Source organism: Uloborus diversus, chromosome 9 (assembly GCF_026930045.1).
Source record: "Uloborus diversus isolate 005 chromosome 9, Udiv.v.3.1, whole genome shotgun sequence".
Classification (NCBI taxonomy): domain Eukaryota; kingdom Metazoa; phylum Arthropoda; class Arachnida; order Araneae; family Uloboridae; genus Uloborus; species Uloborus diversus.
The window spans coordinates 154,486,762-154,504,113 of record NC_072739.1 but is presented as its reverse complement, the minus strand read 5'-3'; the positions used below and the strand labels follow the sequence as shown (position 1 = coordinate 154,504,113).

The window sequence follows — 17,352 nt, the reverse complement described above, 5'->3', positions numbered from 1 at the left end:
TGGCGACACTGATTATCAATGGTAGCTGAATATAAATTTAGCATGTCAGTTTTGAGTCTGTAAACATAGTTTGTACAATTCAAAACAGTGAAACTGCAGTCTCTGGATGCCTTAATGAGTTGCATGGTGCTTACTTGTAGTTTTGCCAAAGCAGGTGAGGGCTGATAATTCATTGCTCATCACCTTGTTTATTCTTTCACTTGGCCATAGCTACAAACACTTAGGTGGTTTGCTAAAATTAAGTTTAGCTACTAGAGTCAAGTTAATCTCAGCTTCTATGAGTGGTTTACTACCTTTAGCTTTGTCAAAGGTATTTCTGACTTATAATCTCCAACAGGGGGGAAACTGCAGTCTCTGAATGCTGTAACGAGCAGTTTAGTATTTGCTTAGTTCTGCCTAAGCTTCTCCTGAAGGTCAACAACTTGTGGCTTAACATCTACTAATGTATCCTATTATTTTATAAATATGAACAACTTCAAAACCTCATTTACTAATTTTTAAAACTTCCAACGTTTAATTCCAATTCCAGCTTAAAAATGCTTATCATAAATAATTACAATTTCAGGTTCAACAGGCAATACAACTAATAGGTTTAAAATTCAAGTCAAAAATGAATATTTGAATTTCATGCCGAACAATTTAAACTATACTCTAAAAACAATAAACAGGTTTAAAAAGTAAAGAGAGTACAGAATATAACTTAATTCTTTCTCGCATACACACAGAGGCAACATATAACTAAGAGAAACTATAAGTGCATACTAAAAGAATAATTTATAAAATTAAACAAAACACAGTGCTAAAAAGTTGAAAATTAGAACATATTAGAATGAACAAAGACATGCAAAACAGTTAGATATTTCAGATAGCTAAATGTATACCAGCAATGGGAGATCAATTAGCAATGACATGAGATAGTTCTCAATATTACAATTTTGAAAATTTATTTTATTTGGTTTTATGCAACTAATAAATAGCTTTGCAAATTAAGTAACTAAAATCCAAAATTGATTAATCAAATATGGAAAAATAAATTATTAAGCATACACGTTTCCTTTGTCTATATTGTTGCAGTCTAGTAGAGCAATATGTAACTACAAAAAACATTTCTCCATAAGAAATCAGTTTTAGCTCTAAACTGCTTCTGAACAATTGTAATTCTAAAATTACATCTTATATATACAGATATCTATTCATTAAAGCAAAGACTTGTAAAACATTTTGAGAATTAGACGATTGCAAAAAATCTTCAACAATAATTATCATTATGTAGAATTCATGACGAAGTGAAAAATGTTTGATTTATTAAAAGACTACCCATTACTGGTTACATAAACCACAAAATTTAATATTTTTAGTATCAAGTAAATATTCACTTCAAATAAAAAGGTGGAAAAACAAAAAAAGCTTTGGTTTTAATGGAAAATTATTCATTTTATTCACTGTTTGCATTCTCAAGGCTTCTGCATGCATTTCAATCAGGAGTGCAGAGTAGAAGGTACATATAAAGCAGGAATGGGGAGGGAAAGCAGACAGGCCATTTCAGCGCAACAAAGCTGCTCGGTGAAATTTATGAACTTACCAGATGCTTTAGGAGCAAGTCCATTTTCTAATTTTGGAACAGGTAAATGAACAGGGAAAGTAGAAATCATTGTTTCTGGATTTCTATACACAGTATATTTGGGAATAATTTTGGTTGCAGGAGTATTTACAGAGAGAGACAAAAATTCTTCCATGGCTGAAGAAGCTTCCACAGGAGGTGTTACAGAGGCGTCTTCGGGAGGTGCCGATCTAGCTTTGGGCTTGGGAATTTTTTCCTTCGATTTGGCGAGTTTCAAATGAGAGAAAGGTTTGGACCTCGAGGTAGTTCTGGAATCAATATCATTCGGAAGTGAAGAAGAAAGATCTTTGCCTGATTTCTGTTTCACTTTTTCTTTTGACACGTTACCTTTTCCAAAATTCAAGATGGAGAATATAGATTTTTTGCCATTAGATTTCGATTTATCATCATCGCCGCAACTTTCGGATCTTCCGCTTTTCATTTTCCCTTTGTGGTATTTTGAATCAAAAGGTGATGCATCTGAAGAAAATACTTCTGGACTAGTTTCAGATGAACTGTTTTTGCTGGAATGTTTTGATGCCTGCTTGAGGTTGCAATCTTTGACAACATTTTGTTGAGCATTTACATCTAATGAATCAGATGTTTCTGATACGTTAGCTAAAAATGGTGAAATGTTTGAAGGAGATAAATCACAGGAAACTGGTAAAATTTCAGCATCTTTCTGTTGTAATAATTGACTAGAATTTACAGGTGGGTCAGATGTTTTAGCCTTAAAACATAGATCTGAGTTTCTAAACATGGTAAAAGTTTCTTCGATCCCAGAGTTCTTTTTCTGACAAAAACTATTAATAACATCATCTTCTAATTCTTCATCTTGATCACAAAACTCATCACTACAAAGCTCATCATAGTTAATAGAATTCAAAGAAAGCTGCCGTCGATATTTTTTCCTGTAATTGTTCGGACTAAGTCCTAGTTCTTCGTCACTTTTTAGTCTAGCTCGTGCTCTAGCTTCTTGCCGAGCTTTTTCCTGCTCAGCCGTGCTCTGTAAGCGCAAATATCTTTCTTCATCTATCAAATCCGGCATTTTCCCAACTGGAGTAAGAAAAACGTCTTCAGATGAACTCACATTGCTCTGTCCTTTTGCCTGGAATGTGCCTTTTGGTGTATAAAAAACATCAGAGGAACCAAGCGGATCAACGGGAGAGACAACTTTTTCTTCGTCAGCGAAAGGAAGGCCTTGTATGTCTTCATGAACACTTTTTCTTTTCTCCCTTTTCTGTCTGAGCTTGTTAATATCCATATCACATTTAGGTTTCATTTTGGTAGGGAAGCTAGATTCCTCAGAGGGCTTAATTTGTGCACAAGTATAAGGCGAGACTAAATCACAATGAGATTCTGGGGCTGAAAATGAAACAGAAGAGTGCTTATGACCAGAACTCTTAAGTTTCCCCGCACCAGAATTCAGTATCTTCTGCGAAAATTCACTTGATGCAAGATTACTTTTCAAGCAGGCTTTTTGGATGGCACTTGAATTGAAATCATTTTTTTCTGTTTCATTAAATGCAGCACTTGACTTCGATATTAATTCATTACTTTTCTTATTATCATCAAATAATTTTTTTCTAATTTTATCATTGTACTCTGTTTTACTGCAATCGTCTAACTTGTCATCACTTTTATTCAAAGATGAGAATGGTTGTTTCTGAAGCTTAATATCCAAGGAGCGCAGATAGATTGTATCACAAAAAAGACTTTTCGGACGTATTTTCTCTGCAAAGCTGCCACTGTACCCTTTATATTTTAAACCGTCTTTGGGGCTGCTTTCTGGCGTACTCTCAGACCTAGATTCATTTAAAGAAGTGGACATGACTGAATTTGACATATTATTCACAGAATTATGATCAGTATTTCTGTCATTTGGGACTACAATATCGCTATGCAAAGTATCTTCCGAAACACAACTATCCTTCACATTAGACTCTTCGGGAAGCACTTCATTTTTTGGCACCAACTTGTTTAATTTGGCATCGTTAAGTAAGTCAGAAAAACAAGGCTCTGATGCATGAAAAGATTTTTCATGCAGTAAGTTCCCCAAATCATCTATTGAATCCTGCTTAGACAGAGCAATTTTGGATTTTGAAATTCGAGGTAATGTGGTACCACAAGACTGAGAAAGCTCATTGGGCAAGTTTGCTGTGCCAGGGAGGATGATTTGCTCAGGTGAGACATCTTTATGTTTAGAACATGATTCTACAGCTTGCACAACATTTGCATGATAAATTCCATCCTTAGAAACATCATCATCATCTACATTTATGCTGTCTTCTTGGATAAAACTCCAAGGCAGAGATATGCTTTTATCACTTTCCCAGTTAAAAACATCACTATCACTAGAATGTCTCTTTTTCTTTCTTAAGGTAACAAATGTAGTATCAAACTCAACATCCTGTGGTGATTCATCTACACACTCTTCGTATGTTGATGAAACTGTGCTATTTAAAGAGTTATTGCAAGGGAGGACACTGCTATCTTCTACATTTTCAATGTTTACAGTATTATCAAGTTCAATTGTTTTATTGCTTACATTTACACAATCAAGAATTACTGAATTTGACAATGAATCTCTGTCTTTCGAGAGAAGTGTTTCTATGAATTGAGATGAGTTACCATTTTGAATTTCTTTTTCAAGATCAAAACACAATGAATCATCCTGTTTACTCATTAAAGGTACAGTGCTTGCTGGAGAGCACAAATCAATAATTTCTATTTCAGTTTCTGATTGAAGGTTAAGCAACTTGGATGTACTTGGTTTTTCAGGAGTGCAAAGATCAATTAATTCAACTTTTGCTTCTTCAGATGAGGGCGTAGATTTAAGTCTCAGCCACTTTTCTGACTCACTGGCAGAAGAAGTACTTACTGAATTCGGAGTCGAATCCGAAAAATCAGCAACTTTGTCTTGCACGACAACATTTGATACTGACACGGAAATTTCACGCTCCATCACAGAATTTTTGGCAGCTTTCATAACATCAGAAACTATTTCCTTCGCAAGAGAATTAATTCCTGAAGAAATACTTAAATCAGATGAGCTTTCTTCAACTGCAAGTGGGGCAGTAGACTGAACAACACTTTCTAGTTGTTCAAACTCTTTGAACAATTCATTTTCCTTCCTAAAGCAAAAAGAATCTATATCCTTATCTGCATTTTCAACGATGTTGAACTTACCATCTTCATTAGAATCGAGCAGAGCAGGCGCTGAATCAAGCTTATCCGATGTGTGCATGACTTTCTCAGCGCTACTTTTATCCATTTCCAAAACAGAAGCTTCAGATGGAGTTATTACAGTTTCGTCAGTTTTTTTCGCATCTACTTTGGAAGGACAGGCATTGTCATTCCATTCCTGGTCTAGATCTACATCTTGTGGTGGCGATTCATGAATGACAATTGTAGGTATTAATGGTGGAATTGAGGGTTTAGATTCAGATTCTGAATCTACTTCAGTTCCTGTCTCACTCTCTATGCCCTCTTCACTATCAGTTAAGTCTTCAGAAATATCAGATTCTGAAGTTGTTTCATCTAAAATAAATTAAGACATTCATTAGCATAATGAATACTTGAGCAATAATAATATAATAATGCGTGCATTACACTGAAACACACAATTCAGCTTTTACAAATTGGTTAATTTTTTGCTTCTTCTTATTATTATTATAAATATTTGCCTTAAAACCTAAACATTAATTTCTGCAGTTAACTTTTAATAATCCTCAATAAAAATTTAAAAAGTCATCATAAAAATATACCATCATTTTGAATCAAGCAGTACAAAGCCATTGCATACACAGACATAGGTATGAGCCTTGAAGTCATATTCAGCATTTTTTGAACTTTTTAATACAAAATTTCTATTGCGAAGAATTTCTTTTGATTCTCACTGGAGCTTTTGTTTTTTGAAAATGTGCAAAATTAAGTTTTGAATTCATTCAGAGATTCGGTCATCTAAAAATTATTTTTAATTTCAAATAAAACATGACAATTTTAATCTATGCAAGTTGTATAGTAAGAGGATACTCAACTTCAAAACACTCCCCAAACCCAAGACAGTCATAGTTTAGGCATATGCCTGTCGGAGAAAGTACACTTCAAAAAACTCTTAATTCTATGCTTAAATAGAATGACTATGATTCCAGGCTTAGAAGGTTAAAAATGTACAGTCTTGAGCAAAGAAGAGACCGAGGGGACATGATTCAGTTGTTTAAATTTATTAAAATGAAAGATGTTACGGGGCTGAAGTTTAGCACTGAAAACAGGACAAGGGGTCATTGTTTTAATCTATTTAAATCTCAGGCTAACATGGATGTTAGGAAAAACTATCATTTTAGCAGGGTAGTGGAACCTTGGAACAGTTTACCGGAAGAGGTGGGAATGAGCAAGGGAGTAGATAGTTTTAAGAGGGCCATTGATCTTTACTGGGAATTGTAAATTGACTAGGACCAGTCTAGCTGGGCCTAGAGCCTGTTGCTGGTCGTCACATTTGTATTTGTATAAATCCAACAGACATTGAAAAAAAAAAAAGAGAGAGAGAGAAGGGGGGAGGGAGTAAATTCTAGATTAACTATGATGATTAAGATTTAAGTGTCAAATTATTTTTCCTGATACTGCAAATTTTTAACCAGAAAAAAAAATTCTATCATTTCATCAGGAATTACAAATTTCAGGGTTATGCAGGTGGGCAGACACTCTGGATTTAAGCTTCTGACTGCAAGTCACCATTTTGGCGACTGCAATCCGATAACTGGCAATACTAAGTAAATTAATGATGTAGATTCTGGTGGCAGATGAGAGGGGGGGGGAGTCATAAACTACTACCCTCCCCCCCCAAAAAGAAAAAACTTTGAGAATTATTAAAATATACTGCTGAAAGCATTTAAGTAATAAACCTTACACAGGGAAATCAGCAACATGAAATGAAACTGCTACTTTCAATTATTATTTAATAATATGTTCAGAAACATCATACCTTCAGACACTTTATTCATAGATTTCAAATCAATAACTGGTACTTCCATAGTGAAGCACTCTTTAGCATCAGATGATATTTGGGTATCTTGATTTTCCAGTTCATTCTTAACACCATCTTAAAAGATATAATTTAAATTTAGTAGAATTACAACAATGCACAGAATTTGCAAAGAAATATATTACCACTATTCTAATAATAAATGTGAACAACTATTAGTATGTATTTGCGCAATGTTAAGTATATACTTCAAAGTTTTCTCAATAGGTTTTAGGATTCATAAGTAAACCATTACCTACAAAAGTGACTCGCATGGTATTGCATTGATATTAAAAGCAATCTTTTTCAATTCATAAAATTTTATAATTCTAATAGATTGAAAATTGCTAGTAAGTGCTCATGCATTGAACTTTAAAAAGTAAAGTTAATCCACTTTTGTAGGCATTCTTTATACAGTAAAATCCCTCTAATGCGGACACTAACGGGACAAATTTTTTTGTCCGCAATATAGAGGTGTCCGCAGGACAGGGGTTTAATAATGTTACAGTCGAACCTGTCTATCTCGAATGTCGAGAGTTCAGAAAAAAAATTCGAGAAAGACAGGTTTCGAGATATGGAGGTTTTGATTTTTGTATTTAAATCTAGCGACTATAAGTTGTTCAAGCAATGCGTACACTGTCAGTGAACTGAATAGAAATATATAATATACTGAAAATAAAATAAATAAACACATTAATTAAATAAACAATTCATTATGATTTAATGCAATACCATGTACATACCTCAAAGAAAAAAAGCTGTTAATAAAGTTTGATGATTGACAGTTTTCGTTTCATCTACAATTCTTCTTAATTTTGCAATGGCTGTAAAACCTTCCTCATTAATACCGTCCTGTGATTCAAGAAAGTTTCTAAGAGTTTCAACTGCTTTTTCAGCATATTTTTTATTGACTTTGGGAATTTCTGTCGGTTCTGTTTCATCATCGTCGTCTTCGGAATTGACCTGAACTTCATTAATGATCTCTTCGTCCGTAAAGACACCACAAGTAGCCACAGAATCATCCACGTTTACAAAATCTTCAAATGAAACGTCTACTTCCATGCTTCTTTTAATTTCCATCCAATCTGAATCTTGAAGCTCAATGTCAAAGTCTTCAATTTGTTGCACTTCCTCTTGCCTAGGTATTTTTTCTCCGAATCCAGCCTTAATATAACTGTTCTTGATCGTTTCAGCGGTGACATTTCTCCAGGCGTAATCTATCATTCTCATCGCATCTAAGACGTGGATTTTTTGAACGGTGTTTCCTTCGTCAATGCCCCTCAATAACTTTTTCACAAGTTCTTTCCTGTAACTTGCTTTAAAACTTCATATTTCCCCTTGGTCAAGGGGTTGCAGTTTTGAAGTGGTGTTTGCCGGCAGAAACTAACACTAACATTCTTTAGAGGTGGCAGTTTTGTATGTGCAGCACAATTGTCAATAAAAAGTAAAATCTTTCTTTTTTTTAAGTCCATCGATCTGTCAATCCCTTTCAACCATTCGCCGAAAATATTGCTAGTCATCCAGGCTTTCTGATTTGATCTGTACCCTATTGGGAAAGATTTTATTTTAGAAAAACATCTGGGATTAGCAGAGCACCCAATCATCAAAGGTGGAGGTTTCTCACTTCCATCGTGATTAGCAGCTAAAAGAACAGTTACTCTTAATTTGCTCTGTTTTCCTCCTCTGCATTCTTCACCTTTAAAATCGGCTGTTTTGTTTGGCAAGCATTGATAAAAAAAGCCCTGTTTCGTCACCATTATAAACGTCAATAGGATCAAAATTTTTCAGAAGTGAAGGGAGCTCATCAGTTATCCATTTGTCGCAAATGCTTTGTGGTACTGCTGCGCTTTCGCCACAAATCTTTCGAAAAACAATGCCGTGTGTACATTTAAAACTCTCCAGCCAACCATTGCTCGCTTTAAAGTCGGAATACCCAAGTTTTTTTTGCAAACTCTGAGCTTTATCTTCCAGCATCAATCCGCTGACAGGAATTTCTTTTTCACGACACTGTTTAAACCACAAAGTCAAACATTCGTCTAAATTAGTAAAAGTACATTTTCTTACTTTTTTAACATTTTTATTGTCTGTCTCCAACGAAGTTTTGTTTTTTATTATTGTGGATAGAGTGCTTGGAGGGATGTTAAATTTCTTAGCAACGTCAACTTTTTTCATCAGAGGGTTTTGATCCAGAAAGTCCAAAATTTTTCTTTTCTCTTCTATAGGAAGAACATTCAATTTTCTTTTCACAGACGCCATATATTTGGCTCAAAACACTCAGGAATAACGCAGTTGTGTGAAAATCTCAGAAGAGCAACAAGAAAGAAAAAAAAAACACACCGAATACAATTTCACATTCAAGAACTTTGGTCTTCTTCCACGAACAGGCACGAGGTACAGCAATTTCAAGGAAAATGATAACGAAGAATTCTTTTGATTCTTCCTTCTCATCCCCTACTGTTTCCCTTAGCCTGTTTTCCTTTGCAGGAGAAATAATAGCACCACGTGTTCAGTTTGTCAACTTGAAGAGACACGTTTCATCTCTCCCAACCCTCGTAGTATTGTGAGCCAGTTAGTGTTTACATCTTTCATTCACTCTGTCTGTCCCCTCCCCCTCTCCCCAACCCTCGAGGTTGGGTATTATCTTCCATTATTTCTTATTTTAGGGCTCATCTCCTGCCTTTATCTTCTTTAAACCATGAAAAGAAAACAAGGTTGCACTTCAAATTACCGTGGCAGGGAAATCTGAACTTCGAGAAATAGAGGTTTTACGTAATAAGTATTCGAGAAAAGCAGTGGAAAAATCATGAGAAATTAATTGAGAGTGCTGGGAAATTAAAAAAATTCGAGATATGCAGTTTTTCGAGATACACAGGTTTCGAGATAGACAGGTTCGACTGTATTTGCATTGGAACTGGGGAATTAAAAATTGTCCACATAAAAGGGGTGTCCGCCTTTGAGGGGTGTCCGTTAGGAGGGGTTTCACTGTAGTAGATAAATGAAAGTTACAGTATTTTTTCCTTGCTTTACGTTACGTAAATATTTAAACACTTTATAAGAAAATGTAGCATTTTTAAAACAAATATGGGACTAGATAACACTAGAAAGTGCAATCAAAAATATTCTACATGTGAAAAGTTTAAGAACATGGCTAAATCTGCAATCTTATTCAGTTATTTTTACTTTTTATAATTTTAATTTGCTTTGATTATCATTGTGGAGATGAAAGCTTTCTCGTAATTTGTTTTCTCGATTCTTATCGAAAAAATGTAAAATGAATGAGAAATTCAGTTAGGCTTTATAAATACAACAAAAAATAAATTTTTCTCAAATTTTTTTTCTGGTAATATTAACTGTAATTTTCACACACACATTTTCTATTAATATAATACACATTCCACAATGTTTGTTTGTTAAAAAGGAGCAATTTTTCAAAAACAAAATGGCTTATATAAAACAACCATAGCATGAGAGAAAACACAACATTTGTCAATTCAACGGTATAAATGTCAACTTACAAAGTTTTTCATTTCAAAACGGCTATTTCAATTAGCTACTGCAGTCGATTCCAGTTAATAAGAATACATTCTGGACCATTTTGGTTCTAATAACCGGCTGATCCTATTAAGTGAACAGGACCTGTGTAGCTTGACCGAACATGCTAAACACAAAACTTTTAAAAGCCCTTATGATTATTGTGAGCCCCATATGTATGGTGTGTATACAAAGAAAAAATGCTGTTTACAAAATTTTTCCATTAAAAAATTTAATTTAAAAAAAATGAATGCTCTTTTTACATTTGCTCAAAAACGTTATCAAAACAGACATGGTTTTAGTTCTGGTCCTTCTAATCGGTATCGATTCAATTCAATAACCAGAGCAACTAAAAATGTGAGAGTGAAAAAACAAGTGCTATTAGAGTTAATCGGTCATTTTAAATTCCAATGAAATGTAAATTACGTATTTTACAATTAAACTTTTTTGTTTTGAAAAAAAATACATATTGCTGAACATGCTGACCGAAGTGAAGAAATTTGAAATGTCACTGAAATTTTGATCTCTGCTGGAACAGTGCTGCCATGCAATGGGAGTTTTGTTAAGCATTTTTTTCCTGTAAATATTGCTGGGTTTAACTGAAAGTTTCAAAGAACCATTATTAATTTTTATTGCACTAACAGTTATGCTCATTGACCCACTTGAAACTCGCTTCAAGTGAGAGATTTTTAATTTTTTCCTGTTTTTCCTCATGTTCCTTGGTCTGATTACACAGATTTTCGGTCCCAATAAGCAAATTATTCTAGGCTTGAGTGATGGGATTTGTTTTGGTTCTTTAAGATTTGGTTTGAATAAGCAGCTGGTCCAATTACGCGGATTCCACTGTAATTCAATACAAAGTTATAAAATTAAGTAAGTTTAAAACTGGCCAAGCCTGGTTCCTTTAATATCTTTCATGCACATTACCACAAGGATTAAAAATTCAGTTCAAAACCTCCAACATAAATGCCAAATCAAAATATATGCTAATGGTAAATTGCTTTATAAATTGATTCTAACATTCAAAAACATTAATTGTATCTATGTCGGAAAAAACGTGTATGAAAAAAGAAAGGAGCAAACTTTTAAACACACAAATGACAATATACCTTCTTCACTATTTTCTATACTATATTCAGCATCACTATCAACATCATCGCTGGTATCATCAGTACCAATTTCTGTATCTGATTCTTCATCATCAGCAGAGGACGATGAAATGCTATCAATAAGGGATTGTTCAACAGAGTATTTTCGATTCCAAGTCTCTGCCAATTTTCGTGTTTCATCAGCAGTTAATGAGCGTTCCAATTCTTCTGCAAATGCTTCTTCGTCAGATTCAGTGTCGGTACTGAAATTAAACAAATATATTAGGATCTTAAATTTATGCTTGTCTTTACAAAATAAAAATGGATTTCATAAAGTTAAATTTTGTTACACTAAACTAAAATGGTGTACAATTTAAAAAAGATTTTTCAAATTTAAAACAAACATACGCATGAACAACTATTTTTTTCCCCTTCAGAAATCTCAGTTCAAGTTCTGAATTTTTAATGTGTCTTATTAAGCATTTCAAAATTTGGGGTTTTTGTGTGGAGAGTTGTTTGAACAATGTTTGTAGTTTTAGTGTCATCATTTTAAAGGCTGAATATTAGGAAAAAAAAAATGTGATGCCAAAAAGAAGCTGCTTTGATTTAAGTACGAAATTATAGCATATGGGCCAATCCATGGTTAAGGTCATGGCGTTCACACTAGTTGCTCACGTTTTATTCAAAAACACTGTTTAAGTTTTGATGAAAACAAAAAATGATCAAGTTCACATTTAACATAATTATCACCTAATATTATTAGTTTGAGATTATAAGTACAAGTGTTAGAAAAATCTAGGGAAAGTGTAGTTATGGGCATGACAAAAAAAGACAAGGTTGGCAAAAAAAAAAAAAATGTCATGCCCGTAACCACCCATTTTCTAGATTTTTTTTTACAACATCCACTAATAATCTCAAACTAATATTAGGTGGTGATTATGCTGGATGTGAACTTTATTGTTCCTTGCTTTCATCAAAACTTAAACAATATTTTTGAATAAAATATGAGCAACTGAAGTTGTGTGAATGTCAGGACTATAACCATGGATTGGCCCTGATATGAAAAATCAATATTAGTATCTTTATTTAAATAAGAAAAACAGTTAATAATAATACTAAAAATTTAAAAAAATCCTAAGGAGGAATTCCCCCCCCCTCCCCAACTTAAGGTCTCTTACAAACAACTTAATTTTGTCCACTTTGTAGATAACTTAAGGGCTTAAAATCATTTCCTAAAATTTAAAGGACCTTTAGCACTTCTGCATGAGCACATTATGTATTAATACAGTAAATTAAGTGATGATTACACAGATTTCAAAACAAAAATCATGCTGTTTTGACTCTTATTTCCTAGTGAAAGATTAAAATTTGATAACAAAATCATTTAATTTTGTGAGCAACAGTGCATGCAATATCAAACAAAATTAAAGTAACACTATAAACAAACCTTAAATCAGAATATTCATCTTCACTCGTAGCCAAATCTTGACAGGGACCCAAATTTTTTTGGGTCAACTCTTCTTCTTCCAACTCACTAGTTAATAACTCCTCTTCTGACAGCTCTATAATGCTGTTTTCATACTCCACTCTTTCAGGAGTCTGGTCACGACCAAAAGGAGGAGAAGGTTCGGCCAACAGATTGGGTGTAGTCATGATTTTATTGTCGTGATCTACAGCATCCAATGAACTCTTGGCCGGAGAGGAACCGTCTGCTTGTCTCTGAGGAGAAAGAGCTTTTTCCGTATTATCTAACAGAGTTTTGTATAACTTTTCTTTTTCTTGTTCTTGTAAGGCACAGGATAAGAATGCTTGCTTTCTCTTCATCATTTCTTGCCACCTGTGATCGGGTTTCTGCATTCGAAAATGTGGAGTGCAGTAAAATTTTCCTGCAAACAAAAACGATGCATTCAAATTTCTGTTTTCAACCATGATAGAATTATACCACACAATCACTACAACAGTTTAGTAATGGGTAGATTTAACATAAGCAGCATTCTAGAACAATTATTTTTGTATCAACTTTTTAATAAGCTATTTGTTTGAAACTTAACTAATCGCTGTGAATCCCTATTTTGTCTCCTAGAACATTGTCTCCCAAATCCGACAAGGAAAATAGAGATGTTAACACTGTGCCAGCAGTTAAAATATAAATTTTGAATTATCATTAGCTGCCAAGTCAAAAATGCTTTAAAAAATCAGGAGGAGAGTTCAGTTCTTTTGATCTTCATCCTACTCCCTAAGTAGGCCTCTATTATTAATATACAAATATGTTGCATACAGTTACAGGAAATTTTCATTTTGAACCTATGTCAACAATTCAAAACAAGCTTGCATAAATGGCAAAATAGAAGTTAAATACTTAACTTAAAATTCCGTTATACATGTGCCAAAAGACAAATTTGGAAATAAAAATTTCAAAAATATTTTTAAAAAAAATTAAATGAATTTTTTATTTAACAATTAACCCCTTGAGGACCAGCGCATGGAAAACGAAGCGCAGCTACGGGACCGAACGTTCCGAAATGGAACGCCGCCATCGGCCCGAGCATTTACAGCAGTTAAGCCTAGCTGAACAAAAATATTCATATAAAATCAGCATTTCAAAATAATGACTTGATATTTTAAATTTGCTTAAACAATGTACTACTGATTACTAATTATTAATATAAAGACTATTACATTATTAGAAGGGAGTGAAAGAAGTAGAATACTAAAACTTTAACTATGTGCACAAAGTTAAATAATATGTGCACAAAAACAAAGTTCGAGTTAGACATCGTGAATGTGCAATCAAAGAAAAAGAAATGTAGCAAAAAAATATGTTCCTTATGTAATTTTAATTAAAACAACTTAGGTCAACGAATTTAAACTAGTTAAATTCCCACGCAACAAGTCTCAAAATTGCTTCATAATTCTCTCGAAAACATTCCCTTTCACTCACTTCGCTAACTATTTTTATTGCAATGTTCCAGTCTCCAAATAAAAAAGAATAAATAAAGAAGAACAATATCAGAAAAGATTCAAAAATAATCATAAACTTCAGTGCCGCTTGAAATCATTCCTGTACTCTCATCGAACGGGGAATCCCAAAAGTCTGGAACACATACGCAAAAATATTTTAACTTTCCTCCCCTCCCCCATAATTTATTCAGCTAGATGTATATCTCTTTCAATTACTCGTAACAAAAAAAGAGAAGCAAAGATATAAACAAGAGCAATTGAGACCTCATAAATCGTATGCGCAGAGCAGTGATTCACTGTTGTTTACATAAAAAAAATCTATCCCATTCAGAGTTCCAAATAAGAAACTAAAGCGTGTACATGAAGGTCAAATACCATGTGACTCGAATATGATCAAAGTTATAGCCATTTAGCGCCATCTATTATCGTTTAAATATTCAATTCAATCGTTCCATTTTGAGAAAGCGTATATGTGACGCTGGGACGTCAGCGTCGATCAGAGCGCGTAGCGGATACGTGCCGCTGGGCTGATAAGAGAGGAATTGTTCCGTAGCGTCCGCGTGACGCTGGGTACGAACGGGTTAAGAGCAACAAATTATGAAATAACAATTAATTTATATTTAATTTATTAATTTTGCTTAGTTTGTACACTTCAAATAAAAACAAAGAGGAGAAAAAAATGGTAAGCATAGCAAAAAGTCTAACCTCCACAAATAGCATCTCTGTCAAAGGAATAATTTCCGAGTCTTAAGGAGGCACTGCAGTATTCACATTTAAAGCAACTTCTATGAAAAAAGAGGCCTTCAGCACTCAGACGTTCCATCAAGTAAACACGTTTCTTGCAAAAATAGCAAATTTCACTTCCAGCACTTGTAGATGAAGAATCTGTCTCAACTGTCTGCAGAATAAAAAAGGAAAAACTTTAACCACCATTTGATTAATGAGACACTCATTTGATAGAGAATTTATTTCACTTTTTCGTGCCGTAATATTTCTCAAGCTACTGTCATTGTGATTGGTAGATAGAGAGTAATTTTTTTTTTACTGTAGATGATAAATTATTTCACATCTTATTAACTCTGTTCTTTTTCTTTCAGGCATGAGAATGTAAAAAGGGAAAAAAGAGGAAAATCATATGAAACAGAGTACAGTAGACCCTTGTTTCATGCAGGTTATTTTACGCGGATTTGATTATACAGTAGAGAACCAATTATCCGGGAAGTTCGGGACCATAGCTATCCCGGATATCTGAATTTCCCGGTTTTCTGGATCGCTGAAAAGAGCTTTTGGCCGAGTGTTTATAAAACTTAAATTATTACTATAATAAATAGTAATACTATTAAAATAAGAAGAAAATAGTTCAGAAATGCTTATCAATATCGAAACATTAAAAACTACTAGGGAGAGAATAACTCAAACACCTTTAGTTATTTAATAAGACCTGAGATCCTCATATTCATTTTGAAAAGGAAAGAAAAACACCACTTTTCGATGTTTTAGAATGAAAGAGCATGAAAGGAAAGGCAAGAAACAAGTTCTTGAATGTAAATATGCGATTCTTCTACTATAGTGTATGAGAGAATTTGTTTTCATGAACGCGTCCCCCCCCCCTACTTTTTAGAAAGGTTTGTTGTTAGATAACTATTGCTTTTGCCATTAGGTTAAACCAATTGAAATTTAATTTATGAGTTCCTACAGCCTTATTACAGTTTTGCGTTTAACGATTTCTTGATTTCACCATAACTTCCGGAAAACTCGAGAATCGCGGTGTTTCACGCGCTTTTGTGACGTTGCTTCCGCTCTAAATGCTTTCAATTAAGGGCCATTCAATAAAATATTGCATTATAATGTGACAATATTTATTTCTTTAGTTTTCAGTTGGAATAAAACACAAAAATTTCAAACTTACGTGTGTACTTTTTAGTTCAAGAAAATATTCTGGAAATTTTTCCCTGCGTTAAAGACAACCCTTTGAAGTTCATTTTTGTGAACATTTTCCCGAGTTATAGATGAGTAATATGGTATTTATTAAGAAACCGCTCATTTTCTTTTAGGTATTTCGAAAAAAAAAAAATCTTAATTTTTCAAAAATTGTCGAAAATGCGTATTTTTTAAAAAAAGGCGGGAAAATCGGCAAAAGGTTGCCGGTTTTCTGGGTTCCCGGATAAAAGGTTCTGCACTGTACATGGTTTAAGATTTCACACCTTCATTTTATTTTACGTGGATGCGGCAATGCAAACAAATAAAATTTTCTCTTCTTTCAAAATCCAAATTCCTAAGATTGCAGATAACCTGTCGTAAACTGCTTTTTGGAGACAGACATAAGGGAAATTTGAAAATAAAAATTACAAAATTATTAGCAAGCTTGGGCCACTGGGGACATTTTTTTGAGATTGGTTTCAGAGCTCTTTTCAGAAGCAAAGTTGTCAGAGCCCACTGGGAGAAGAGCTTTCAGAAGTGACAAAGGAGAACGAAACAAACGAGGAAACTGACATTGATCTCACACAACCAAAAGATTTCACCCTGAAAATTCTGAGCCATTCCTTGACAATGACAAATGATCTTTCGGATTTGTTAGTCAAGGAAGATCTTGTCATGGAAGTGACACAAGTGATTCTGGAAACGTTAATGTACCGCAAAGAAATATGCAGAAAAATAATTGATAAATGCCAAAAGAATATCATGACCAGCTCGTTTTTTATAAACACTAAGTCAGTTCATGTTTTCTTTATGCACATTCTGCATATGTTGCAAAATAAGTAAACATTAAACTTATAACATTTTTATAGGCAACAAAATTTACAATAGACTTTCAACTGTTTAGAACCAAAGATTATGCTCAGGGATTTCTTTAGCTGATGGAAAAGAAATAGGAAATCAATTTTTGTAATTAAATCTTTACTACTAACTTTTCAAAAAATATTTACCAAATTTTAAATGGAAATTTTAGTATATAAAAAGATAGATATTTAGGAAAATAGTCAATTTCTTTGCTAAAAGCATTTCGTTGGTGAAGTTTGGCAGAAAAATAGAATTTTTATACCTTGGTACCAGGATTTAAGGATTTGAATTTGGTAAATTGTGATGCCAATTTTTCACATCTGAATCTGTCCTTAATCCACTTCAACTAAACAAATTTTCTTTTAACA

General features: G+C 33.6%; 1 protein-coding gene across 1 annotated transcript in view; it reads right to left on the bottom strand.

The window, feature by feature from the left end:
- Positions 1 to 17,352, bottom strand: part of LOC129229339 (protein-methionine sulfoxide oxidase mical3a-like) — a 123,362-nt gene that overhangs the window by 17,967 nt on the left and 88,043 nt on the right. Inside the window, 5 exon segments of the mRNA XM_054863631.1 lie at positions 1,583 to 5,140; positions 6,585 to 6,701; positions 11,264 to 11,505; positions 12,690 to 13,128; positions 14,909 to 15,101. Coding sequence (XP_054719606.1) covers positions 1,583 to 5,140; positions 6,585 to 6,701; positions 11,264 to 11,505; positions 12,690 to 13,128; positions 14,909 to 15,101 — 4,549 coding nt within the window.